The sequence below is a fragment of the Hemiscyllium ocellatum genome, chromosome 42 (genome assembly GCF_020745735.1).
Source record: "Hemiscyllium ocellatum isolate sHemOce1 chromosome 42, sHemOce1.pat.X.cur, whole genome shotgun sequence".
NCBI classification, from domain to species: domain Eukaryota; kingdom Metazoa; phylum Chordata; class Chondrichthyes; order Orectolobiformes; family Hemiscylliidae; genus Hemiscyllium; species Hemiscyllium ocellatum.
Window position 1 is genome coordinate 33,589,020 of NC_083442.1, and position 27,872 is coordinate 33,616,891.

Below are 27,872 nucleotides of genomic sequence, written 5' to 3' on the forward strand. Positions count from 1 at the left end.
TGGGAAGTAGCAGATGGAGTTTAATTCAGATAAATTCATTTTGGGAAAACAAATTTTAGCAGGACTTATACACTTGCTGGTAAGGTCCTAGGGAATGTTGCTGAACAAAGAGACCTTGGAGTGCAGATTCATAGCTCCTTGAACGTGGAGCGCAGGTAGTTAGGATAGTGAAAAAGGCATTTGGTGTGCTTTCCTTTATTGGTCAGAGTATTGAGTACAGGAGTTGGGAGGGTCATGTTGCAGCTATACAGGACATTGTTAGGTCACTGTTGGACTATTGCGTGCAATTCTGGTCTCCTTCCTATCGGAAAGATGTTGTTAAACTTGAAAGTGTTCAGAAAAGATTTACAAGGATGTTCCCAGGGTTGGGGGATTTGAGCTACAGGGACAGGCTGAACAGGCTGGGGCTGTTTTCCCTGGAGCGTCGGAGGCTGTGGGGCGATCTTATAGAGGTTTATAAAATTATGAGAGGCATAGATTGGGTAAATGGGCAAGGTTTTTTCCCTGGCCTGGGGCAGTCTAGAACCGTGGCATATATTTAAGGTGAGAGGGGAAAGATATAAAAGAGACCTAAGGCCTAATGTTTTCACACAGAGGGTGGTACATGTATGGAATGAGCTGCCAGAGGATGTGGTGAAGGCTATTATAACGGCAACATTTAAAAGGCATCTGAATGGATATATGAATAGGAAGGGTTTGGAGGGATATGGGCCAGGTGTTGGCAAGTGGGACTGAATTGGGTTCAGCTATCTGGTCAGCATGGACGTGTTGGACCAAAGGGTCTGTTTCTGTGCTGTACATCTCTATGACTTGCATTTTTATAGACCTTCCCACAACTAAAGTGTTTCCCAAGTGTTTGAAATGTAGTCACCAGTGTGGGTAAAGTGTAGCCAAGACCAGCACAGCAAGATCCCCCACACAGAAGTGATAATGATCATGAGGTTTTTCTGACATATCAATTGAGGGATGAACATCAGCCCGAGATACTGGGATAACTCCTCTGCTTTTCTTTGCAACTGCCATGGGACCTTTCGAAAAGCCTTCTGTACTAGGCCAATGTCACCTTTCCTTTTCACATTCATCCTCAAATGGGATTTCATCCAAAACCTTAAGTTGGAGACCAGAGCATAGCACACCTGTAACATCAAGTGCCAGAGATGCCCCAGCAAGTTCCTCACCAACTCTCAAACCATCCTGGCCTGGAATTATATTGTCATTCACAGCCTTTCTCATTGATGCTCCCTCCACCTTGGTTAGGCCACTGTATGGAATATTGTGTGGAATTCTGGTCTCCCTATCGAAAGGATGTTGTGAAACTTGAAAGGGTTCAGAAAAGATTTACAAGGATGTTGCCAGGGTTGTAGGATTTGAGCTACAGGGTGAGGCTGAACAGGCTGGGGCTGATTTGCCTGGAGCGTCGGAGGCTGAGGGGTGACCTTATAGAGGTTTATAAAATCTTGGGCATGGATAGGGTAAATAGACAAAGTCTTTTCCTTGGGGTGGGGGAAGTCCAGAACTAGGGGGCACAGGTTTAGGAAAGATTTGAAAGGGACCTAAGGGGCAATGTTTTCACGCAGAGGGTGGTACGTATATGGAATGAGCTGCCAGAGGAAGTGGCAGAGGCTGGTGCTATTACAACATTTAAAAAGCCATCTGGATGGGTATATTAATAGGAAGGATTCAGAGGGATATGGGTCAAGCGCTGGCAAATGGAGCGAGATTTATTTAGGATATCAGGACGAGTTGGACTGAAGGGTTTGTTTCCGTGCTGTACAGCTCTATGTCTGTAGTGGGTGTGCCTACCGCACACAGACTGCAGTGGCTCCCAACCACTTCATGGCAACAAATACAGGTCTTGCCAATTGCATGCAGATTCTGAGTGAGTTTGAAAAGGAGAGATGATCTTGTCTAGCAATAGAAGAACTGGGAATCAGTCTTTTTAAAATTTTTAATGCAATTATCCTGAAAGATTCCTATCCAACTTGCCAGTTGTGGCCTGAATCTGATGTGGCCGGGTCAGTGCTGATGGACTGGAGGAGGGAGCTGGAACCTGCCTCTTGGTGGGAAGGGTGCAAACTGAGGGAGAACAATGACATTTCGGATTGAAGTCTTCCTGGGGTGTACATTCAGCAACCTCCAGGTCGTTGCTGTACTGAAGAGTTTAAAGTGTTTGTCCCAGGTTCTATTTTCCACATGTTAAGACGGGTTTAAGGAGCCTCAGAGGATTAGCAGCTAATCTCTGCTTTAATGCTGGTTCAACACAAGTTTGACATTCCTGCTGGAAGATCAGCTTCTGCCCACACCGTCTCCAAACTGGTCAGCCAGGAAACCTTGCTCATCTGGAGTTACTGCTCGATATTAGAGTTGGAAATCTAATTTTAACGGTGTGTGGGGCTTTTCTTTTTGGAGTTGCTTTGCTGCAGCATGCTGTTGGGATTGCCAGAACTGCACGGCCTGTTGCAAAGGAGCCGATACATTGCTCAGGGCTCGTTCAACTTGTGGATCCCTTGACCTTGGAGGTCTGCAATTTGTGGGGGTATGTGTGAGCGCAGTTTCCGAGCACAGGTAAGCAGCAACCTGGAAAGGAGATTATCTGTCATCCCCGGGAGGACCCAGGTTGCAGGGTAGCGGGGTTTTGGGGAATAGGAACCAGGTGGTAGAGGCAGAGGACAACAGGCAAACAGATATGAGTAAAGTCCTAGACCCCAAAAATAGATGTGAGACTTGTGTAAACTGTGCTCTTTAGGAGAAAGATAGGGTGGAATGGTGGCTCAGTGGTTAGCACTGCTGCCTCACAGTGCCAGGGACCTGGGTTCGATTCCACCCTCGGGTGACTGTGTGGAGTTTGCATGTTCTCCCTGTGTCTGTGTGATTTCCTCCAGGTGCTCCACTTTCCTCCCATACTCCAAAGATTTGCAGCTTAAGTGAACTGGCCATGTTAAATTGCAGGTACAGGGTGATACGCTCTTCAGAGGGTTGGTGTGGACTCGATGGGCTAACTGGCCTGTTTCCACACTATCTGGATTATTTGATTCAATATCTTTATTGAGATGAGAGGGAAATAGGTCGAGTAGTAGGATGGGGAGTTGAAGTCAAAACAGCTGGTGTTTGAATCAGATTGATAAGTAGGGAAAATAAGATTTAAGATGATGAATGGCTTCCAGGACCAAACAGCACTGTCGGAGGGTCAGTGCTGAGGGGTGCCGCGATGTTGGAGGGTCAGTGCTGAGGGAGTGCCGCACTGTCGGAGGGTCAGTGCTGAGGGGTGCCGCGATGTTGGAGGGTCAGTGCTGAGGGAGTGCCGCACTGTCGGAGGGTCAGTGCTGAGGGGTGCCGCGATGTTGGAGGGTCAGTGCTGAGGGAGTGCCGTACTGTCGGAGGGTCAGTGCTGAGGGAGCGCCGCGCTGTCGGAGGGTCAGTGCTGAGGGAGTGCCGCAGTGTCGGAGGGTCAGTGCTGAGGGAGTGCCGCACTGTCGGAGGGTCAGTGCTGATTAAGTGTTGCACTGTCGGAGGGTCAGTACTGAGGGAGTGCCACACTGTCGGAGCGTCGGTACTGAGGGAGTGCCACATTGTCGGAGATTAGTGCTGAGGGAGTGCCGCGCTGTCGGAGTGTCAGTATTGAGGGAGTGCCAGGCTGTCGGAGGGTCAGTGCTGAGCAAGTGTCACATTGTCGGAGGATCGATGCTGTGGGAGTGCCACACTCTCGGAGGATTAGTGCTGAGGGAGTTCTGCAGTGCTGGAGGGTCAGTACTGCGGATGTGTCACACTGTCGGAGGGTCAGTGCTGAGGGAGTGGCACACCGTGAAATGGTCAATGCTGAGGCAGTGCAGCACTAACTTCCATTTCAGCAGTGATGACAATTCAGCAAATAATGAATTGGCCTGAAAGCAGTTAGGAACTTGAGTGTGAAAGGGATTATGTAAGTACAACTTTTTTTCTGGGATTTCTGATTTATTTCTGCGCCACGTTTTTCGTAGGAATTAACTCATTGCCAGCACCTGCAGTTTTATTGGGAAATGCACCTTCGAGAGCAGACTCCAACAGAGAACAGTGTCTCTGCCGTAAACTGAGTTACTGATCTCAGTCATTGCAGCTGAAAGAGACTGTGGGATTAATGAAAGAGCCACATGAAGAATTGCCTTTGGATTTTGCATAATGAAGTCAGGGTCTCTTTCTGTCTGACCACACATCAGAAAAAATAAAACTTGGGCAAACAGTGGCTATTTAATTAATATCCCAGTGAGAGGCAGCCCCTTCAGGAACTGTATCCCAGTGAGAGACAGCTCCTTCAGGAACTGTATCCCAGTGAGAGTCAGCCCCTTCAGAAACTGTATCACAGTGAGAGTCAGCCCCTTCAGGAACTGTATCCCAGTGAGAGACAGCCCCTTCAGGAACTGTGTCCCAGTGAGAGTCAGCACCTTCAGGAACTGTATCCCAGTGAGAGTCAGCACCTTCAGGAACTGTATCCCAGTGAGAGTCAGCACCTTCAGGAACTGTATCCCAGTGAGAGACAGCACCTTCAGGTACTGTATCCCAGTAAGAAGCAGCCATGTCAGGAACTGTATCCCAGTGACAGCACCTTCAGGAACTGTATCCCAGTGAGAGACAGCCCCTTCAGGAACTGTATCCCAGTGAGAGACAGCCCCTTCAGGAACTGTATCCCAGTGAGAGACAGCACCTTCAGGTACTGTATCCCAGTAAGAAGCAGCCATGTCAGGAACTGTATCCCAGTGACAGCACCTTCAGGAACTGTATCCCAGTGAGAGTCAGCACCTTCAGGAACTGTATCCCAGTGAGAGTCTGCCCCTTCAGGAATTGTATCCCAGTGAGAGTCAGCCCCTTCAGGAACTGTATCCCAGTAAAAGACAGCCCCTTCAGGAACTGTATCCCAGTGAGAGTCAGCACCTTCAGGAGCTGTGTCCCAGTGAGAGTCAGCCCCTTCAGGAACTGTATCCCAGTGAGAGTCAGCCCCTTCAGGAACTGTATCCAAGTGAGAGACAGCACCTTCAGGAACTGTGTCCCAGTGAGAGTCAGCCCCTTCAGGAACTGTATCCCAGTGAGAGACAGCACCTTCAAGAACTGTGTCCCAGTGAGAGTCAGCCCCTTCAGGAACTGTGTCCCAGTGAGAGTCAGCCCCTTCAGTAACTGTATCCCAGTGAGAATCAGCCCCTTCAGGAACTGTGTCCCAGTGAGAGTCAGCCCCTTCAGGAACTGTATCCCAGTGAGAGTCAGCACCTTCAGGAACTGTATCCCAGTGAGAGTCAGCCCCTTCACGAACTGTATCTCAGTGAGAGACAGCCCCTTCCGGAACTGTATCCCAGTGAGAGACAGCACCTTCAGGAGCTGTGTCCCAGTGAGAGTCAGCCCCTTCAGGAACTGTATCCCAGTGAGAGTCAGCACCTTCAGGAACAGTATCCCAGTGAGAGTCAGCCCCTTCAGGAACTGTATCCCAGTGAGAGACAGCACCTTCTGGAAGGGGTTGAATTTTTTGAATACCAATTTTAGACCGAGACAACTTTTATCGTGTTGGTTAAAATTGTATTCAAATTAATGAGCAGTACTGTGTACATTTACTGTCGCAGTGTTTGAAAACCTAATGGAACAGCCCCCTCTCCAGGTTTACAGAACAGGCCACTTGGATTATTGGAGCATGGCAAATTCTGACCGTTCTGTTTATCACCTGGATGAGTTTAGACCATAAGACGTAGGATTGGAAGTAAGGCCATTTGGCCCATCGAGTTTGTACCTCATGAGATTGTTTGCTCGATCCTTCCAGAAAGCATTGAGCTAACGACATGTGAGTTTTTCTGTCCACCCAGAGTTGTTAACAATGGAAGATTTCTCACTTTGAAGAGTATTGTCAAGCCTACACACTGAAAATTTACATTCTCGGGTTTCTGATTCAGAAATTGCAAAGTTTCATGTTAATTGAAGCTTCCCATTGTAGTGGGATTTGTACGTGTGTCTGTTGTTTTGTCTTGTTGCCAGCAGTCCCAAGCTACAGCATGGGACAACAGACTTATTGTATTTCAGGGTTATGTGCCAGAAGTGTACAGCCACTCACTCAGTCTCAGAGAGCGGGCAGACAGACAGCTTCGTTCTGCCACTCTACCTGTCATTACAAACTGGAATGGAGTTTGTAATCGTCTCTTCTGGCTGAGAACATCCAAAAAGCAAGACAATTTGGTGATTTTCAATGGGGTGGCTGAGACTGCCAACTAGTTACTATTCTGCTGATGGCCATCACCATGATGAGGCATGAACTGAACAAATATGCTCCGACTGGGGAACTGTGAAAAATATTGAGCTACTCCCATCACAGGAGGTGTCACGGGGAAAATATAGCAACACTTGCCCAGGGTAATAGAGCGGGCAATTTCATTGTAGAGGGAGCTTTACCCTATATCAAACCCCGTGCTGTACCTATCCTGGGAGAGTTTGATGGGGGACAGTGTAGAAGGAGATGTGCAGTGTACTTAACCCCCATCCTGTCCCTGTCCTGGAACTGATGGGGGACAGTGTAGAGGGAGCTTTACTCTGTATCTAAATGCATGCTGTCCCTGTCCCTGGGAGAGTTTGATGGGGGACAATGTAGAGGGAGCTTTACTCTATCTAACTCCATGGTGTCCCTATCCTGGTTGTATTTGATGGGGGATAGTGTAGAGGGAGCTTTACTCTGTATCTGATCCGTGTTGTCCCTGTCCTGGGAGTGTTTGATGGGGGACAGTGTAGAGGGAGCTTTACTCTGTATCTAACCCCGTGCTGTCCCTGTCCTGGGGAATGTATGATGGGCAACAGTGTAGAGGGAGCTTTACTCTGTATCTAACCCTGTACTGTCCCTGTCCTGGGAGTGTTTGATGGGGGTACAGTGTAGAGGAAGTTTTACTCTGTATCTAACTCCATGCTGTCCCTGTCCTGGGGAATGTATGATGGGCAACAGTGTAGAGGGAGCTTTACTCTGTATCTAACCCTGTGCTGTCCCTGTCCTGGGAGTGTTTTATGGGGGACAATGTAGAGGGGCTTTACTCTATATCTAATGCTGTGCTGTCCCTGTCCTGGGAGAGGTTTGTCAGGGACACTAGGGGAACTGAAGTGGAATATGACCCCTTTCCAAATTGGACAGTACTTAATTTGTTGAAGAAGATATTCCCGGGGTTAGATAGGGCTGTGCAGAGGGTGCAGCATTCTGGGGGTAGGTCCTGTTTCCTGCGTGTTGCCTGCTGTAAATTGATGTTCCATTTTGTTCCTCTCAGATTAGCTGCTGCTGTGGCCCTTCGCCCTGCTCTCTGTGCTGTCCCTTCCTGCCAGGAATTAAAGTTTCTTCTGGGTCCCGGCTGATGTACACCCTGTATCATATTGTCAGCTCCACTGGCTGCTGCCTCCTGCTCTCCAGGACAGTTGCAGAGTCAGTGAGAGAGAGAGTAAGTACAAACCATGAGTTCACATCAAACTGTCATCCACTCTGTGCCTTCTCTATCCAGCAAAATCCTAGCAAGCCCTCACTTCCTCCTTCCTATCTCTGTCATCTCCAGTGCTGTAGTCGTCTGAGTTCCAAATGTCCTCTTTTGCCTCTTTCCCACCCGCAATGTTCAATTATTCCACCAAGAGGAGGCAGTGTACATGGTACAGGATCAACTGTTTGAGTAGAGTTAATGATGGGAGAGTGTACATGGGCTGTGGGGCAACCAGGCGATGAGCTGAGTGAGATCTCTCACCCTCACACTGATGTGAATGCCTTTTAATGACTGTTGTGTTTCAATTCTCCTTAACCTGTCGACATTTAGCATGGTTGGATTTTTCTTTTGCAAAAATATTATTTAACAAAAAATTACAAAATAATTCAAATCAGACTGTACAGAAAACATAACAAATATCACCTTTCTCGGGTGAGTACTTTCTACTCTGCAGCGCCTCTATTTGAACTAACTATGACAAGAAACTGTCTTTATTCCAGTAGAAGCTACAAAGGTTTCAGTAAATTAGTGGCCACATGCTACATAATAACAGAAAGTTCTCAGGCAGTGCCTCTGCCCCAGACTTGTGTCCCTCAGCCCCTCACCCCAGACCATGGAGCCTGCTGCCCCACTGAGAGAGCCAGACATTTGGGCAGATGAAAGATTGTATCTCATGGAGTTGATGGTGCTGCAGGAATAGTTGATATTGGTCCCATTTCTCATGTTGAGCCCATGCTGCAGCAGTTTGACTCTCTGTCTCTGTCTCTGCTGCAGGTGCCTTTCTTCAGGTCTTTCTGTGAACAGTTGCAGCCAGGCTCAGACTGTGACATGTTAATTGGATATTCGGCGGTGTACAGAGTTTGTTTCGGCACGGCCTGCTTCTACCTGCTCCTCTGTGTGTTCCTCTTCAACGTCAAGTCCAGTCGGGATTTCAGAGCCCTGATTCACAACGGGTAATCAGAGAATCGAAACCTGTCTCTGTATGAGAGAGACTGTAACGATATCAAACCAAACCAAACGACCAATCACTGCACACACACTCACCGATCCATTTCCTTGTTGACCAATCATTGCCTGCACATTGACCTGCTTAATTCTCTCTGAAAGGATCACAGTTTCCCAGTTTGGTTTTAAATTCCACGTTTCCACATTTTCCTGATCAAACATTCCTCACTGTGGCTGACAGCACTCTGTCACAGTGTCAACCTATTACTCTATCTCAGTCTCACTCTCTTATTCTGTTACTCTGTCTTGGTTTCAGTCTCTCTGTTACACACTCACTCTGTTACTCTATCTCAGTCTCACTCACTGTTATGCTGTCTCAGTCTCTCTCAATCTTACTCACTCTGTTACTTTATCTCAGTCTCACTCTCTTACTATGTCTCTGTCACACTCATTCTATTACTCACTCTCTCTGTTACTCACTCACCCTGTAACTCTGTCTCAGTCTCTCTCACTCACTCTGTTACTCTGTCTCAGTCTCTCACTCACTGTTACTCTGTCACAGTCTTTCACTCACTCTGTTACTCTGTCTCAGTCTCTCACTCACTGTTACTCACTCTGTTACTCTGTCTCAGTCTCTCACTCACTGTTACTCACTCTGTTACTCTGTCTCAGTCTCTCACTCACTCTGTTACACTGTCTCAGTCTCTCTCACTCACCTCTGTTACTCTGTCTCAGTCTCTCACTCACTCTTACTCATTCTGTTACTCTGTCTCAGTCTCTCACTCACTCACTGTTACTCTGACTCAGTCTTTCACTCACTCTGTTACTGTGTCTCAGTCTCTCTCACTCATTCTGTTACTCTGTCTCAGTCTCTCCCTCACTGTTACTCACTCTGTTACTCTGTCTCAGTCTCTCACTCACTGTTACTCACTCTGTTACTCTGTCTCAGTCTCTCTCACTCACTCTGTTACACTGTGTCAGTCTCACTCACTCTGTTACTCTGTCTCAGTCTCTCTCACTCATCTCTGTTAATCTTTTTCGGTGTTATGACTCTGTTACTCTGTCTCAGTCTCTCACTCACTCTGTTACTCTGTTTCGGTGTTATGACTCTGTTACTCTGTCTCAGTCTCTCACTCACTCTGTTACTCTGTTTCGGTGTTATTGACTCTGTTACTCTGTCTCAGTCTCTCACTCACTCTGTTACTCTGTTTCGGTGTTATTGACTCTGTTACTCTGTCTCAGTCTCTCACTCACTCTGTTACTCTGTCTCAGTCTCTCTCACTCATCTCTGTTAATCTGTTTCGGTGTTATGACTCTGTTACTCTGTCTCAGTCTCTCACTCACTCTGTTACTCTGTTTCGGTGTTATGACTCTGTTACTCTGTCTCAGTCTCTCACTCACTCTGTTACTCTGTTTCGGTGTTATTGACTCTGTTACTCTGTCTCAGTCTCTCTCACTCACTCTGTTACTCTGTTTCGGTGTTATTGACTCTGTTACTCTGTCTCAGTCTCTCACTCACTCACTGTTACTCTGTCTCAGTCTTTCACTCACTCTGTTACTGTGTCTCAGTCTCTCTCACTCATTCTGTTACTCTGTCTCAGTCTCTCCCTCACTGTTACTCACTCTGTTACTCTGTCTCAGTCTCTCACTCACTGTTACTCACTCTGTTACTCTGTCTCAGTCTCTCTCACTCACTCTGTTACACTGTCTCAGTCTCTCTCACTCACTCTGTTACTCTGTCTCAGTCTCTCTCACTCATCTCTGTTAATCTTTTTCGGTGTTATGACTCTGTTACTCTGTCTCAGTCTCTCACTCACTCTGTTACTCTGTTTCGGTGTTATGACTCTGTTACTCTGTCTCAGTCTCTCACTCACTCTGTTACTCTGTTTCGGTGTTATTGACTCTGTTACTCTGTCTCAGTCTCTCACTCACTCTGTTACTCTGTTTCGGTGTTATTGACTCTGTTACTCTGTCTCAGTCTCTCACTCACTCTGTTACTCTGTCTCAGTCTCTCTCACTCATCTCTGTTAATCTGTTTCGGTGTTATGACTCTGTTACTCTGTCTCAGTCTCTCACTCACTCTGTTACTCTGTTTCGGTGTTATGACTCTGTTACTCTGTCTCAGTCTCTCACTCACTCTGTTACTCTGTTTCGGTGTTATTGACTCTGTTACTCTGTCTCAGTCTCTCACTCACTCTGTTACTCTGTTTCGGTGTTATTGACTCTGTTACTCTGTCTCAGTCTCTCACTCACTCTGTTACTCTGTTTCGGTGTTATTGACTCTGTTACTCTGTCTCAGTCTCTCACTCACTCTGTTACTCTGTTTCGGTGTTATGACTCTGTTACTCTGTCTCAGTCTCTCACTCACTCTGTTACTCTGTTTCGGTGTTATGACTCTGTTACTCTGTCTCAGTCTCTCACTCACTCTGTTACTCTGTTTCGGTGTTATTGACTCTGTTACTCTGTCTCAGTCTCTCACTCACTCTGTTACTCTGTTTCGGTGTTATGACTCTGTTACTCTGTTTCGGTGTTATGACTCTGTTACTCTGTTTCGGTGTTATTGACTCTGTTACTCTGTTTCGGTGTTATGACTCTGTTACTCTGTTTCGGTGTTATTGACTCTGTTACTCTGTTTCGGTGTTATGACTCTGTTACTCTGTTTCGGTGTTATGACTCTGTTACTCTGTTTCGGTGTTATGACTCTGTTACTCTGTTTCGGTGTTATTGACTCTGTTACTCTGTTTCGGTGTTATGACTCTGTTACTCTGTTTCGGTGTTATTGACTCTGTTACTCTGTTTCGGTGTTATGACTCTGTTACTCTGTTTCGGTGTTATTGACTCTGTTACTCTGTTTCGGTGTTATGACTCTGTTACTCTGTTTCGGTGTTATGACTCTGTTACTCTCTGGTTTAGGTTCTGGTTTGTGAAATTCCTGATGTTGGTCGGCATCTCCACCGCTGCCTTTTTTATTCCTGATGAGTCGTTTCTGCACGGTGAGTGAATTTATAAACTCCCTTCACCCCGACAGAGGCAGCTTCCAGTAAACCACCTTGGTAGCTCTGTTTCATGTATGACCCAGAGATAGTGAGTGGCAACAGAAGATTCAACCATGGGGTGCCGCACAGCCTGACCTGGTGGACTCTGGCCCTGATGGTCATCCTCAGAAACAGTAGCTGTTACTGCAGTGTGAACAGGAGCAGGAATTCAGGTCAATCTCCTCTTCCCCATTCCAACCAGATGAGCCAAATGGCCTATTTCTGTGTGGGAAAGTCTGATATGGGATTGGACGCTAAAGCTGATGTATAGCCAACTCATAGCCACCAGATGGCAGGAAACCCCAACAAATGAAACCACATTTGCCCCAGAACACCACCCCCCTCCATTCCTCTTACCTATAGCTGCTGTTCACCTCTGTCACACCTGACCCAGCCCTGTCCCACTGTTCAACGAATCCCTGCATCACAGAAAGAGGCCATTCAGTCCGAGTCCACAGCAGAGATCACCCCATCTAGACCCATTCCCCTACCCTAGCCCTGCATTCTCCCATGGCCAATCCACCCCAACCTGCACATCTTTGGGCTGTGGGAGGAAACCCCACGCAGACCCGGGGAGAATGTACAGACTTCACACTCACCGTCACCCGAGGGTGGAATCGAACCTAAGTCCCTTTCTGCTGTGAGGCAACAGTGTTGACAGACATTACTTTGTCTCAGTCTCTCTCACCCACTCGATCTTACTCACTGTCACCAGGGAGAACAAATAATTTGTGTGAACAACATCTGAGTGAGGGAGTGAGTGGAGTATTAGTGAGATGGTGACAAGCGTTTGTCATGGTGCATTCAAATGGCCCCTAGGAAGACTTCTCTCCAGATGTAAGACTGTGGGACCCTCTCTGTAGATGAGAGTGAGGGGCCTCAGGGAGGACCCTGATGGATCTGGGCCAAGGGCGTCACTGTGGGGTTCTGCACCTGGTGACTGAGGTTGTTGTAAACTCATTACTAGAGGCTGATACCAGTAAACAATCAAAACCCCTCCCTGCTACTGAGTGAGCTGACTGTCAGTCAGAACCTGATGGCCTGTGGTCTGAGTGATTCCTTTAGTTTTCCTCATCTGTGTATGTCTGTCAGGGAGTTTTCTGACTAATGTCTGCACTTCCTCTTCTGTCTCTCTCTCTTCCCTGGTCAACGCTGTTACCGGGTGGATCACAGTTTGGCGATATGTTGGTGTGACTGGAGCACTCTTGTTCATTTTGATGCAGCTCTCTCTCATCAGTGTGTTTGCACATTTCTGGAACAAGAACTGGTGAGTCCAATTCTGCGGACAATGTCTCCTGGCCCAAACAGCTGCCCCTTCCCTGATGGTGCAGGATCAGGTAGTGCCCATCACTGAGGGCACAGTGACTTGGCAGACCAGCACCAGCCGAGCTCTAGAGAGTGGCTTGGGCCTGAGTTTGCTGTGGTCAGTGGGCTGGGTGCCCCTGGGGGGGTAGCACCCAGGGACAGTGCAGCTCCAGCGAGAACACCAGTGTATCAGGGTCAGCAAACCACCTGGGGAACGGGCAACCCATCGGCCAATCACCGGGCACACTCCCTCAGTGAGGCCATGGCAACACTCCGCTAGAGAGCTGTTCGAAGCCGGTGTTAAACCAAGGATCAGAATCCAAAAGGTTCTGGAAGGGAATTCCAGAGTCGGGACCTGGAATAAGGCACCATCACCAACAGGGAGGCTCGAGAAGTCAGAAATCACAGGTGGTTTCACATTTTGACTTCACTGAGACCTTTACTCTGTATCTAACACCGTACTGTCCCTGTCCTGGGAGTGTTTGATGGGGACATTGTAGAGGGAGCTTTACTCTGTATCTAACCCCATGCTGTCCCTGTCCTGGGTGTGTTTGATGGGGGACAGTGTAGAGGAAGCTTTACTCTGTATCTAACCCCGTGCTGTCCCTGTCCTGGGAGTGTTTGATGGGGGACAGTGTAGAGGAAGCTTTACTCTGTATCTAACCCCGTGCAGTCCCTGTCCTGGGAGTGTTTGATGGGGACAGTGTAGAGGGAGCTTTACTCTGTATCTAACCCAGTCCTGGGAGTGTTTGATGGGGGACATTGTATAAGGAGCTTTATTCTGTATCTAACCCCGTGCTGTCCTTGTCCCTGGGAGTGTTTGATGGGGGACAGTGTAGAGGGAGTTTTACTCTGTATCTAACCCTGTCCTGGGAGTGTTGATGGGGACATTGTAGAGGGAGCTTTACTCTGTATCTAACCCCGTGCTGTCCCTGTCCTGGGAGCTGGGTAATTCTGGGTGAATGAACTATCTCTGCTACTTCAGTCTGGTGGTCCCAGGTGAATCAGGAACGGTCTGTGATGTGGATTGCATTGGGGTAATGTTTCATCAGTCACTTTGGGCTCTCACAGTGGCTGTTGCTCTCTGACAGGATGACAGGAGCTGCACATGGGAAGTGGTGGAGTATTGCTGTACTGGCTGTGACCCTGCTGTTCTATGCTCTGGCAGTGACTGCGTTCTCGCTCATGTACAAGTTCTACACCCACCCCGCGGGCTGCCTGGTCAACAAGGCCCTGCTCATCTTGAACATCAGTCTGTGTTTCCTGGTGTCACTGTTATCCCGTAGTCAGTGTGTTCAGCAAAGGCAGCCCCACAGCAGTCTGCTGCAGGCATCCATCATCAGCTGCTATGTCATGTACCTGACCTTCTCTGCCCTGTCTAGCCGGCCCCCAGAGACAGTGCAATATCAGGGTCAGAACATCAGTGTGTGCTCACCGAGTGTCAGTGAGAATGGCGTTCAGGCCAAGGGCAGGCTCATTGCCATCTTTGGAGCTGCCGTCATGTACTGCTGCGTGCTGTTTGCTTGCAACGAAGCCTCTTACCTGGCCAAAGTGTTTGGGCCATCGTGGATGGTCCGTGTTTACAGATACGAGTTCAAGAAAGCGTCATGTTGCTTCTGCTGTCTGGACGAGGAGTTACCGAGCTGCGAGGTGGAGGTGACGGGAGGTCAGGAGGTGATCCACGATGAGAGGGACCGAGTCACCTACAGTTACTCCTCCTTCCACTTTGTGTTCTTCCTGGCCTCACTCTATGTCATGATGACCCTGACCAACTGGTTCAAGTACGTCTAAGAAGAAGATTGTTAGGGGTGGAGTGGGTGTTTGGAGTGTGGGGGGGTGTTTGGTGTGAGGACGGTGATTGTGGTGTGGGGGGTGTTTGGGGTATTTGGGGGTGTTTGGGGTGAGGGGGGTGTTTGGGGTGATGGGGCTGTTTGGGGTGTGGGGGTGTGTTTGGGGTGTGGGGGGGTGTTTGGGGTGAGGGGGTGTTTGGGGTGAGGGGGGTGTTTGAGGTGTTGGAGGTGTTCAGGATGATGGGGGTGTTTGGGGTGTGGGGGGTGTTCAGGATGATGGGGGTGTTTGGGGTGTGGGGGGTGTTCAGGATGATGGGGGTGTGTTTGGGGTGTGGGGGGTGTGTTTGGGGTGTGGGGGGGTGTTTGGGTGTGGGGGTGTTTGAGGTGTGGGGGGGTGTTTGGAGTGTGGGGGGGTGTTTGGGTGTGGGGGGGTGTTTGGGGTGAGGGGTGTGTTTGGGGTGTGGGGAGTGTTTTGGGTGTGGGGAGTGTTTTGGGTGTGGGGGGTGTTTGGTGTGTGGGGAGTGTTTTGGGTGTGGGCAGTGTTTTGGGTGAGGGGAGAGTTTGGGGTGAGGGGTGTGTTTGGGGTGTGGGGAGTGTTTTGGGTGTGGGGAGTGTTTGGGGTGAGGGGAGTGTTTGGGGTGTGGGGAGTGTTTTGGGTGAGGGGAGAGTTTGGGGTGAGGGGTGTGTTTTGGGTGTGGGGAGTGTTTTGGGTGTGGGGTGTGTTTGGGGTGAGGGGAGTGTTTGGGGTGTGAGGGGTGTTTGGGGTGTGGGGAGTGTTTGGGGTGAGGGCAGTGTTTCGGGTGTGGGGGGTTTTAGGGATGAGGGGGTGTTGGGGGTGAGGGGAGTTTTGGGGTGTGGGATGCATTTGGGGTGTGGGATGCGTTTGGGGTGTGGGATGCGTTTCGGGTGTGAGGGGTGTTTGGGGTATAGGGATTGTTTGAGGTGTGTGGGTGTGTGGGGTGAGGGGAGTGTTTCGGGTGTCGTGAGTGTTTTGGGTATGGGGGGTGTTTGGGGTGAGGGGGTGTTTGGGGTGTCGGATGAGTTTGGGCTGTGGGGGGTGTTCGGTGTGTTTGAGGAGGGGGTGTGTTTGGGGTGTGGGGAGTGTTTGGGATGAGGGGTTGTTTGGTGTGGGGGGTGTTTGGCTTATGGGGGCTGTTTGGTGTGAGGGAAGTGTTTGGGGTGTGGGGAGGGTTGGGGTGATGGGGGTGTTTGGGGTGAGGGGTATGTTTGTGGTGTGGGGTGTGTTTGGGGTGTGGGGGTGTTTGGGGTGTGGGGGTGTTTGGTGTGTGGGGGGTGTTTGGGTGTGGGATGTTTTTGGGGTGGGGGAGTGTTTTGGGTGTGGATGTTGTTTTGGGTGTGGGGGGTGTTGGGGGTGAGGGATGTGTTTGGGGTGTGGGGTGTGTTTGGGGTGAGGTATGTGTTTTGGGGTGTGGGGTGTGTTTGGGGTGTGGGGGGTGTTTGGGTGTGGGATGTTTTTGGGGTGGGGGAGTGTTTTGGGTGTGGATGTTGTTTTGGGTGTGGGGGGTGTTTGGGGTGAGGGGAGTGTTTGGGGTGTGGGGTGTGTTTGGGGTGTGGGGGGTGTTTGGGGTGAGGGGGAGTGTTTGGGGTGAGGGATGTGTTTGGGGTGTGGGGAGTGTTTGGGGTGAGGGGAGTGTTTGGGCTGTGGGGGGTGATTTGGGTGTGGGGAGTGTTTGGGGTGAGGGATGTGTTTTGGGGTGTGGGGGGTGTTTGGGGTGAGGGGGAGTGTTTGGGGTGTGGGGGGTGTTTGGGGTGAGGGGGAGTGTTTGGTGTGAGGGATGTGTTTGGGGTGTGGGGAGTGTTTGGGGTGAGGGATGTGTTTGGGGTGAGGGGGAGTGTTTGGTGTGAGGGAAGTGTTTGGGGTGTGGGGTGTGTTTGGGGTGTGGGGGGTGTTTGGGTTGAGGGATGTGTTTGGGGTGTGGGGGGTGTTTGGGGTGTGGGATGTGTTTGGGGTGAGGGGGAGTGTTTGGTGTGAGGGAAGTGTTTGGGGTGTGGGGGGTGTTTGGGGTGAGGGGGAGTGTTTGGTGTGAGGGAAGTGTTTGGGGTGTGGGGGGTGTTTGGGGTATAGGGAGTGTTTGGTGTGAGGGAAGTGTTTGGGGTGTGGGTGTGTGGAAAATTATAGGTCCATTAGCCTAACCTCGGTTGTTGGTAAAATTCTAGAATCCATCATTAAGGATGAGGTTTCGAAGTTCTTGGAAGAGCAGAGTCTGATTAGAACAAGTCAACATGGATTTAGTAAGGGGAGGTCGTGCCTGACAAACCTGTTGAAATTCTTTGAAGAGGTGACAGGTAGGTTAGACCAGGGAAACCCAGTGGATGTGGTCTACCTCAACTTCCAAAAGCCCTTTGATAAGGTGCCACACGGGAGGCTGCTGAGCAAGGTGAGGGCCCATGGTGTTCGAGGTGAGCTGCTGGGATGGATTGAGGATTGGCTGTCTAACAGAAGGCAGAGAGTTGGGATAAAAGGTTCTTTTTCGGAATGGCAGCCGGTGATAAGCGGTGTCCCGCAGGGTTCAGCGTTGGGGCCGCAGCTGTTCACATTATATATTAATGATCTGGATGAAGGGACTGGGGGCATTCTAGCGAAGTTTGCTGATGTTACAAAGTTAGGTGGACAGGCAGGTAGTACTGAGGAAGTGGGGAGGCTACAGAAGGATCTAGACAGTTTGGGAGAGTGGTCCAGGAAATGGCTGATGGAATTCAACATGAGCAAATGCGAGGTCTTGCACTTTGGAAAAAAGAATAAAAGCATAGACTACTTTCTAAACGGTGAGAAAATTCGTAAAGCCAAAGTACAAAGGGATCTGGGAGTTCTAGTCGAGGATTCTCTAAAGGTTGAGTCCGTGATGAAGAAAGCGAATACAGTGTTGTTATTTATCTCAAGAGGGTTGGAATATAAAAGCACCGTTGTGCTCCTGAGACTTTATAAAGCTCTGGTTAGGCCCCATTTGGAGTACTGTGTCCAGTTTTGGTCCCCACACCTCAGGAAGGACACACTGGCACTGGAGCGTGTCCAGCAGAGATTCACACGGATGATCCCTAGAATGGTAGGTCTAACATACGAGGAATGGCTGAGGATCCTTGGATTGTATTCACTGGAGTTTAGAAGATTAAGGGGAGATTTAATAGAAACTTACAAGATAATACATGGCTTGGAAAGGGTGGACGCTAGGAAATTGTTTCCGTTAGGCGAGGAGACTAGGACCCGTGGACACAGCCTTAGAATTAGAGGGGGTCAATTCAGAACAGAAATGCAGAGACATTTCTTCAGCCAGAGAATGGTGGGCCTGTGGAATTTTTTGCCGCAGAGTGCAGTGGAGGCCAGGACGCTAAATGTCTTCAAGGCAGAGATTGATAAATTCTTGATGTCACGAGGAATTAAGGGCTACGGGGAGAATGTGGATAAGTGGAGTTGAAATGCTCATCAGCCATGATTGAATGGCGGAGTGGACTCGATGACCCGAATGGCCTTACTTCCACTCCTATGCCTTATGGTCTTATAGTGTTTGGGGTGTGGGGAGTGTTTGGGGTGAGGAGGGTGTATGTGGTGAGGGGAGTGTTTGGGGTGAGGAGGGTGTATGGGGTGTGGGGGGGTGAGGGGAGTGTTTGGGGTGTGGGGAATGTTTTGGGTCAGGGGGTATTAGGGGTGAGGGGGTGTTTTTTTGAGTGAGGGGATGTTTGGGGTGAGAAGTGAGGGGGTGTTTGGGGTGAAGGGAGTGTTTGGCATGAGGGTTGTGTTTGGGGAGAGGGGAGTGATGGGGAAAGTTTTGGATGATGGATGTGTTTGGGTTGGATGTTTTGGGTGAGGGGGGTGTTTGGGGTGGGGGGTGTTTTGGGTGAGGGATGTGTTTGGGGTGTTTGGGTGAGTGGGGTGTTTGGGGTGGGGGGGTGTTTGGGTGAGTGGGGTGTTTGGGGTGGGGGGGTGTTTGGGTGAGTGGGGTGTTTGGGGTGAGGGGTCGGGTGTGAAGCCACTCGTGTTGATCTTGTGAGATCCACACCGAGCTGCCAGTAGCCATCCCTGGAAGATGCTCTGCCTGACCTCAGTGTCCTGGCTTCAAGCTGTTGTTGATGGGCTTTATCCCCAGTGTGTGTGTGTGTGTGTGTGTGTGTGTGTGTGTGTGTGTGTGTGTGTGTGTGTGTGTGTGTGTGTGTGTGTGTGTGTGTGTGTGTGTGTGTGTGTGTGAGAGAGACCGTGATGGGGAGAGCCTGGAAGTTGCCTGGATTCCCTCCCAGTCTATCTCGAGGCACCAGGGCAGAACAGGCAGAGGGTGTGGCCAATGGGACTATAGGCCCTTTACCCAGGAAGGGGAAATGACAGCGAACTCAGTTTAAATTCCATTGAGAAATCAGAAAGGATTCTCTCGCTCCCTGCCCCCCCCATCGGCCTGGATTTCTGGTGGAGATGGACTGATCTGAGCTTGTGCCGTATCCATGACGCCATGGTGAGAGCGGAAACCAAAACTAGGGGGGCTGTGGGGGAGGGTCAATCAATAGCAGACAGTCACATTGAATCCACTCAGGAATTCAGGAGAAACAGTTGGGAAAGGATTGGAACTCACTCCCAAAGGGAATAATGTGTAATGGATGGGAAAGTTAACCAAACCCGTAGTGAAAAGCTGACTAGAAGGTGGTGAGAGTCAGGACAAAGTTCCAGGGGAGAATCATCCAGGCATAGAGCAGCAGGCCCCAGTCAGTCTGCTTTTCTGGTCAGGTTTGATGGAATTCTTGTTGAACAAAGGTGGAGTCTTCCTGTTTATTGTTTTTGATATAGACACTAAAGGCCGAGTCAGTAATTACATTTCAACATTTTAAAACAGTTTCTAGAGTATATCAATTTCTCGATGAAAAGATGCACTTACATCATTGTGAATGATCTTTCTCTCGCTCTGTTTTTCTTACCTGTTTGTCTCCCTCTCCCTCTGTCTTGCTTACCCTCCTTCTTTCTCCTTATCTATCTCTGTTGCTCTCCATCATTCTTTGTCTCTTTCAATCTCTCTATCTCCACTTCTCTGTCTCCATTTCTCTCCCTCCTTCTGTCTGACCCTGCTTCTGTCTCTCCTTGTCCCACTGTTTCTTCTCGCTCTTTCCCCACCATTATCTGTCTCTCTCTGTTTCCCTCTGTCTCTGTCACTTGCTGTCTGTCTGTCCTTCCCTCTGTCTGTGTCTCTATCTCTCTTCCTGTCTCTGTCTCTCCGTCTGTCTGCCTCTGCCTCTCTCTCTCTGTCTCTGTGTCTCTCTATCTCTTTCTCCATCTTTTTCTGTCTCTCTCTCTCTCTATCTCTCTGTCTCTGTCTCTCTATCTCTCTCTGTCTCTGACTCTCTCTTTCTCTCTCTATCTCTCTGTCTCTGTTTCTGTCTCTCTGTCTGTCTCGATCTCTCGGTCTCTCGGTCTCTCTGTCTCTGTTTCTGTCTCTCTGTCTGTCTCTATCTCTCGGTCTCTCTGTCTCTCTGTCTCTATCTCTCTATCTCTCGGTCTCTCTGTCTCTGTTTCTGTCTCTCTGTCTGTCTCTATCTCTCGGTCTCTCTGTCCCTTGATGATTGCGCCAGCTATGAGTCTGCAACGCTGGAGACGGTGTTTTCCCAGGGAAGCTGGTCCACATTCTGGGTGAAGAGTTGTTCCTGTTGGCTCTGTCTGCTGCTGTACCTGCTGATCCTCCTTGCCCCGCCATGCTGTGTAGACAGTGAGAGACGGCGTGCGGTCCACGTGAAATAGCTGCTTGTCAGGACTAGGGAACATTCACTGCCACTGGGGACAGTCTCTGGGATTGGGAACACTCTCTGGGATTGGGAACACTCTCTGGGATTGGGAACACTCACAGGGATTGAGAACGCTTTCTAGGATTTGGAATACTTGCCAGGATTGGGAATGCTCTGGGACTGGGAACTCTCTCTGTGATTTTAGAAGCAACAGTGAACTGGATGGAATCTTCTAGAAGCCAATCTTCTGCTTCCTTTCACAAACACTGAGGGTACAGCACGCTAACCTGAGATGGGGGTTCGGGCACAGGTTTTTGGAGTTTGTCTCCACATGATGGTTTTATAACTCTGACATCGCTCAGGAGATCCCGAGAGTTCGAATCCCACCAGGACAGACTCCAAGATCATACTGAATACATCTGGCCATTTGTGAGCTGCCAGGAAGCAAACTGACCAGAATCAACCTGTTGATTAATATCCTTTGGGGGAGGGGCTCTGTTGTCCCACTGATCTTTTCTGGTCCCACTCTCTGCGTGGCCCCTGAAACAACCAAAGAATTCCTTTAAACAAGAAAGGGCGGGTGATGGAGTAAAGGTGGAGAAACGGTCCAATAGGACGAAGAACTGCAGCTGCCGATGATCTGAAACAAAAGCAGACAAAAGTGCTGGAGAAGCTCAGCAGGTCTGACAGCATCTGTGGAGAGAGAGAGAGAGGAACAGAGTTCACGTTTCTGGTCTGGGCTGACCCTTGTTTAGAGACTGTTTGCAGTGACGAGAGGGAAGAGAATTGGGAAAGAGCCACAGGGAGAGAGGAGACTGGGATCTGGAACGACAGGAGCATTCCGAAGGGAATCAAATAAAAACTGAAGGGAAGTGTGGCGAAAGAGCCAGGGACTGGGAATCTTTGGATTGATACTTCAAAGAGTTGGCACACCGGGCTGAATGGCCTCCTCTGTGTCTTTCCTGTAAAGGACAGGACTGGCCCCTCCTCAGTATCAACGGTCAGTCTCTGGGTTGGGATTTTTTGGAGTTGTCTCTGCCGAGCAGGAGTCCCAGACAGCCCTCAGACTGATTCTCTGTCACTTGGTGATGGCAGTGTCATAGTGTCATAGAGATGTACAGCACAGAAACAGACCCTTCGGTCCAACCCGTCCATGCCAACCAGATATCCCAACCCAATCTAGTCCCACCTGCCAGCACCAGGCCCATGTCCCTCCAAACCCTTCCTATTCATATATCCATCCAAATGCCTCTTAAATTTGCAATTGTACCAGCCTCCACCACATCCTCTGGCAGCTTATTCTATACACGTACCACCCTCTGTGTGAAAACGTTGCCCCTTAGGTCTCTTTTATATCTTTCCCCTCTCACCCTAACCCTATGCCCTCTAGTTCTGGACTCCCCCACCCCAGGGAAAAGACTTTGTCTATTTATCCTATCCATGCCCCTCATAATTTTGTAAACCTCTATAAGGTCACCCCTCAGTCTCTGACGCTCCAGGGAAAACAGCCCCAGCCTGTTCAGCCTCTCCCTGTAGCTCAAACCCTCCAACCCTGGCAACATCCTTGTAAATGTTTTCTGAACCCTTTCAAGTTTCACAACAACTTTCTGATAGGAAGGAGACCAGAATTGCACGCAATATTCCAACAGTGACCTAACAATGTCCTGTACAGCCGCAACATGACCTCCCAACTCCTGTACTCAATACTCTGACCAATAAAGGAAAGCATACCAAACGCTTTCTTCACTATCCTATCTACCTGTGACTTCACTTTCAAGGAGCTATGAACCTGCACTCCAAGGTCTCATTGTTCAGCAACACTCCCTCGGACCTTACCATTAAGTGTATAAGTCCTGCTAAGATTTGCTTTCCCAAAATGCAGCACCTCACATTTATCTGAATTAAACTTCATCTGCCACTTTTCAGCCCATTGGCCCATTTGGTCCAGATCCTGTTGTAATCTGAGGGAACCCTCTTCACTGTCCACTACACCTCCAATTTTGGTGTCATTTGCAAACTTACTAACTGTACCTCTTATGCTCGCATCCAAATCATTTATGTAAATGACAAAAAGTAGAGGACCCAGCACCGATCCTTGTGGCACTCCACTGGTCACAGGCCTCCAGTCTGAAAAACAACCCTCCACCACCACCCTCTTTCTTCTACCCTTGAGCCAGTTCTGTATCCAAATGGCTAGTTCTCCCTGTATTCCATGAGATCTAACCTTGCTAATCAGTCTCCCATGGGGAACCTTGTCGAATGCCTTACTGAAGTCCATATAGATCACATCTACTGCTCTGCCCTCATCAATCCTCTTTGTTACTTCTTCAAAAAACTCAATCAAGTTTGTGAGACATGATTTCCCACGCACAAAGCCATGCTGACTATCCCTAATCAGTCCTTGCCTTTCCAAATATGTACATCCTGTCCCTCAGGATTCCCTCCAACAACTTGCCCACCACCAAAGTCAGGCTCACTGGTCTATAGTTCCCTGGCTTGTCCTTACCACCCTTCTTAAACAGTGGCACCACGTTTGCCAACCTCCAGTCTTCCAGCACCTCACCTGTGACTATTGATGATACAAATATCTCAGCAAGAGGCCCAGCAATCACTTCTCTAGCTTCCCACAGAGTTCTCGGGTACACCCGATCAGATCCTGGGGATTTATCCACCTTTAACCGTTTCAAGACATCCAGGACTTCCTCCTCTGTAATCTGGACATTTTGCAAGATATCCAGATTCCCATCTTTACACGGGCAATCCCAACCCTAAAACTCTCACAGACACATGGACAGAGAGTGGGAATTTGTCTGTAATTGTTCAATGTTCACAATCTGGAGACAGGAAGCTGTCAAGCCTGAGCTTTGCCCAGAGTCCTCTCTGTCTTAAATGAGAGCCCTCAAACTGGACCACAGGAAATGTCCATGTTCAATGACCTGAACTTTGTAATGTTCTCAATAAAACCTGTTACACTGGCCTCGATTTATCATTCTGTTTAGGTCAGATCTTTACACTCCATGAACCAATCATCACCCGATCAAAACTAACGTTCCAAGTAGGGAGGTGGTGTGATGTTCATTTTCAGATGTTGCTGGTTTATCAGATTTGTTCTGTTTCAGAGTGCATCATGGCCAATACCTCACACCCTGACCATTACCCCCACACACTGACCACTACCCCACACACTGACCATTACCCCACGCACTGGCCATTACCCCACGCACTGGCCATTATCCCAAACACTGGCCATTATCCCAAACACTGACCATTACCCCCACACACTGGCCATTACCCCACACACTGACCATTACCCCCACACACTGACCACTACCCCACACACTGGCCATTACCCCACACACTGACCATTACCCCACGCACTGGCCATTACCCCACACACTGGCTATTACCCCACACACTGACCATTACCCCACACACTGGCCATTACCCCACACACTGGCCATTATCCCAAACACTGGCCATTACCCCACACACTGGCCATTACCCCACACACTGGCCATTACCCCACACACTGACCATTACCCCCACGCACTGACCATTGCCCCATACACTGACCATTACCCCACACACTGGCCATTACCCCACACACTGGCTATTACCCCACACACTGGCCATTTTCCCACACACGGGCTATTACCCCACACACTGGCCATTACCCCACACACTGACCATTACCCCACACACTGGCTATTACGCCACACACTGGCCATTACCCCACACACTGGCTATTACGCCACACACTGACCATTACCCCACACACTGGCCATTTTCCCACGCACTGGCCATTACCCCACACACTGGCTATTACCCCACACACTGGCCATTACCCCACACACTGGCCATTTTCCCACACACTGGCCATTACCCCACACACTGGCCACTACACCACACACTGGCCACTACATCACACACTGGCTATTACGCCACACACTGACCATTACCCCACACACTGGCCATTTTCCCACGCGCTGGCCATTACCCCACACACTGGCTATTACCCCACACACTGGCCATTACCCCACACACTGGCCATTTTCCCACACACTGGCCACTACATCACACACTGACCAATACCCCACACACTGACCAATACCCCACACACTGGCCATTACCCCACACACTGGCCATTACCCCACACACTGACCATTACACCACACACTAGCCATTACCCCACACACTGGCCATTACCCCACACACTGGCCATTACACCACACACTGGCCATTACCCCACACACTGGCCATTACACCACACATTAGCCATTACCCCACACACTGGCCATTACCCCACACACTGGCCATTACACCACACACTAGCCATTACCCCACACACTGGCCATTACCCCACACACTGACCATTACCCCACACACCATTACCCCACACACTGGCCATTACCCCACACACTGGCCATTACCTCAAACACTGGCCATTACCCCACACACTGACCATTACCCCACACACTGGCCATTACCTCAAACACTGGCCATTACCCCGCACACTGGCCATTACCCCACGCACTGACCATTACCCCACACACTGGCCATTACCCCACACACTGGCCATTACCCCACACACTGGCTATTAACCCACCCCCTAGCAGCTAGCCTGTGTGATGGAATGTTTGGGCTGACCCAACAGCTAGGTCGATGTGTTAAGGGTTTAGGCAGTGTTTCAGGCGAGGACAGAATGATGTTAGGCTTTGGGTATGTGAATGTGCTACATAAATGCAATAGTCATGCATTTTGGCTCTGTTTCTGTTCCCTAGATTTTTATAAAATCCCAGCTCCATCTTAAGGCTTCCCTACAACTCCCAGATGTTTAGATTCCAGCCAGAGGCAGGAACAATGAACAAGTCCCTGACCCGGGAAGTGCAGAGACAGATTTCTGATGTCATGAGAACGGTGCCCACCCTCAAAAACTACATTCCTGCTCATCACATCGCAACGTAATGCCTCTAGAAGCACAGGACTCAAACAGAAACAGCGCGTCCATGACTTTTGAGTGACGCTTAAAAATAGAAAATAAGAAAACACGATTTCAGAACAACAGATTCAAGAAGCTGACTGGTCTCCTGTTCCTGTGTAACAGGTTCGAGGGGCTGAATGGCCTCCTCCTGTTCCCATGTAACAGGTTCGAGGGGCTGAATGGCCTCCTCCTGTTCCCATGTAACAGGTTCGAGGGGCTGAATGGCCTCCTCCTGTTCCTGTGTAACAGGTTCGAGGGGCTGAATGGCCTCCTCCTGTTCCCGTGTAACAGGTTCGAGGAGCTGCCTTCTCACTCTTCCTTACTATCCTTCCCAAATCCATCATTACCTTTCCACATTACACTGCCACTCCCCCTCATTTCCCTTCTCTCCCCCTTTGCCCCTGCAATGCTATTCCAGCCCTTTCTTTCTCTCCTGCTCCCCCCACCCGCCTGCTCCTCTGTTCCTGACCTCTCCCCCCACCCTCCTCCTCTCAGGACCACTTTCTCCCCTGATGGAGTTGATTATGTCTGGGCTTCAGTGACTGATATTTCACCATGTGGGCGATGTAATTGATTACCCTTCTGTTCTCTGTAATATAACACGGATCCACTTCAGAGAGCAGATATTTACATCCTCCACTGGTTAATTGTTAAACTGCCCGATCGGTAAATTACCTGCCTCCACATTCCTGAAATGTTTGGACATTGGGTGAACTTGAGGCAAGGCTGGAATTCCTGATGACACCCCGCAGCAAGTTGCTGCCAGCGAATGACAGCAGTTTCAGGCTGAACTAAAATCCAACAGCAAGATTTGAAAGTGTGTCCACCCACTGATACTGCACTGCACTCTGTGCTGGGGATAGCCCCAGGAGACTGAGCTCAGGGTTCACAACCCGAGAGTTCAAAGTTTCAACAAATTTCACATGAAAAATCAGTCTTGACAATGACACAGATACACCCACACACCCACAAACACACCCACACACACACCCACTCACACACCCACACACACACCCACACACACACCCACACACACACCCACTCACCACACACACACCCACACACACACCCACTCACCCACACACACACCCATAAACACACCCACACACACACTCACACACACCCACAAACACACCCACACACACACCCACAAACACACCCACACACACATACACACACACCCACACACACACCCACAAACACACACATACACACCCACACACACACGCGCACACCCACACACCCACAGAAATATACAAACCCACACACACACCCACTCACACACCCACTCACACATACACACCCCCCCACACACACACAAACACACACCCACAAACACACCCACACACACATCCACTCACACACACACACACCCACACACCCACAAACACACCTACACACATACCCACACACACCCATGAACACACACACACAACTCACACACCCACTCATACACCCACCCACACACACACACACACACACACATACGCACACACACCTATACACATATCCACACACACACATCCACACACCCACATGCACACACACACACCCATCCACACACACACACACTCACACCCACACACACACACAACCACACACATGCACACACACACGCATGCACATGCACACACACGCACACACTCACACATACGCGCACACACGCCCCCGCCCACCTCCACACAGACACACACGCACACATGCGCGCGCACGCACACACACACACGATAAAGGCTCCCATAGATGGTCAGTCACAAACTCACAAACACATCTGCATGTATCCTAGTGTTTTCCACAAACAGAATGCTGTAAAGAGACGTTATGACATGGAAGCTTTTTGTCTTGTGGGACCTGAGGAGTGTTGCTGGACAAAGACACCTCGGGCTACAGGTGCAGAGTTCCTTAAAAGTGGAGTTGCAGGTAGACAGGACGGTTAAAAAGGTGTTTTATATGTTTGCCTTCGTTGGTCAGTGCGCTGAGTACAGGAGTTGGGGTGTCACACTGTGGCTGTACAGGACATCGGTGAGGCCACTTTTAAAATACTGCATGCAGTTCTGAGCACCCTTCTATAGGAAAGATGTAGTTAAACTTGAGGAGGTGCAGAAAATCTTTACAAAGACATTGGCAGGGTTGGAAGGTTTGAGCTGGAGGGAGAGTCTGAACAGGCTGGGACTGTTTTCTCTGGAGCATCGGAGACTGAGAGGTGACCTTATAGAGGTTTATAAAATCATGAGGGGCATGGATAGGATAAATAGACAAAGTCTTTTCTCTGGGGTCGGGGATGTCCAAATCTAGAGGGCATAGTTTTAAGGTGAGAGGGGAAAGATTTAAGAGAGACTTGAGAGGCAACTTTTTCATGCAGAAGGTGGTGTGTGTATGGAATGAGCTGCCAGAGGAAGTGGTGGAGGTTGGTACAGTTGCAACATTTATAGGTATCTGGATGGGTATATGGATAGGGAGGGTTTAGAGGGATAAGGGCCAAATGCTGGCAAATGGCATTTTGTCGGATTGGGATGTCAAGTTGGGGTGGACTGAACCGTCTGTTTCCGTACTGTATCACTCTATGACTCTAGTCATCAGGACAGAAATTTCAAAGGGAACCACAATTTATAATGAATAAGAAAGGGTTTCCAATTGGTTCAACTAG

The 27,872-nt window shown here is 49.4% G+C and overlaps 1 protein-coding gene across 1 annotated transcript; it reads left to right on the forward strand.

The window, feature by feature from the left end:
* Positions 1-7,322: 7,322 nt before the first annotated feature.
* On the forward strand, positions 7,323-20,260 carry serinc4 (serine incorporator 4). Its single transcript, XM_060853688.1, has 6 exons — positions 7,323-7,421; positions 8,229-8,407; positions 11,313-11,392; positions 12,608-12,701; positions 13,831-14,520; positions 20,095-20,260. Exons 1-6 carry the CDS (start codon positions 7,338-7,340, stop codon positions 20,258-20,260), a joined length of 1,293 nt encoding a protein of 430 aa, XP_060709671.1. The 5' UTR covers positions 7,323-7,337.
* The last annotated feature ends 7,612 nt before the right edge of the window (positions 20,261-27,872 follow it).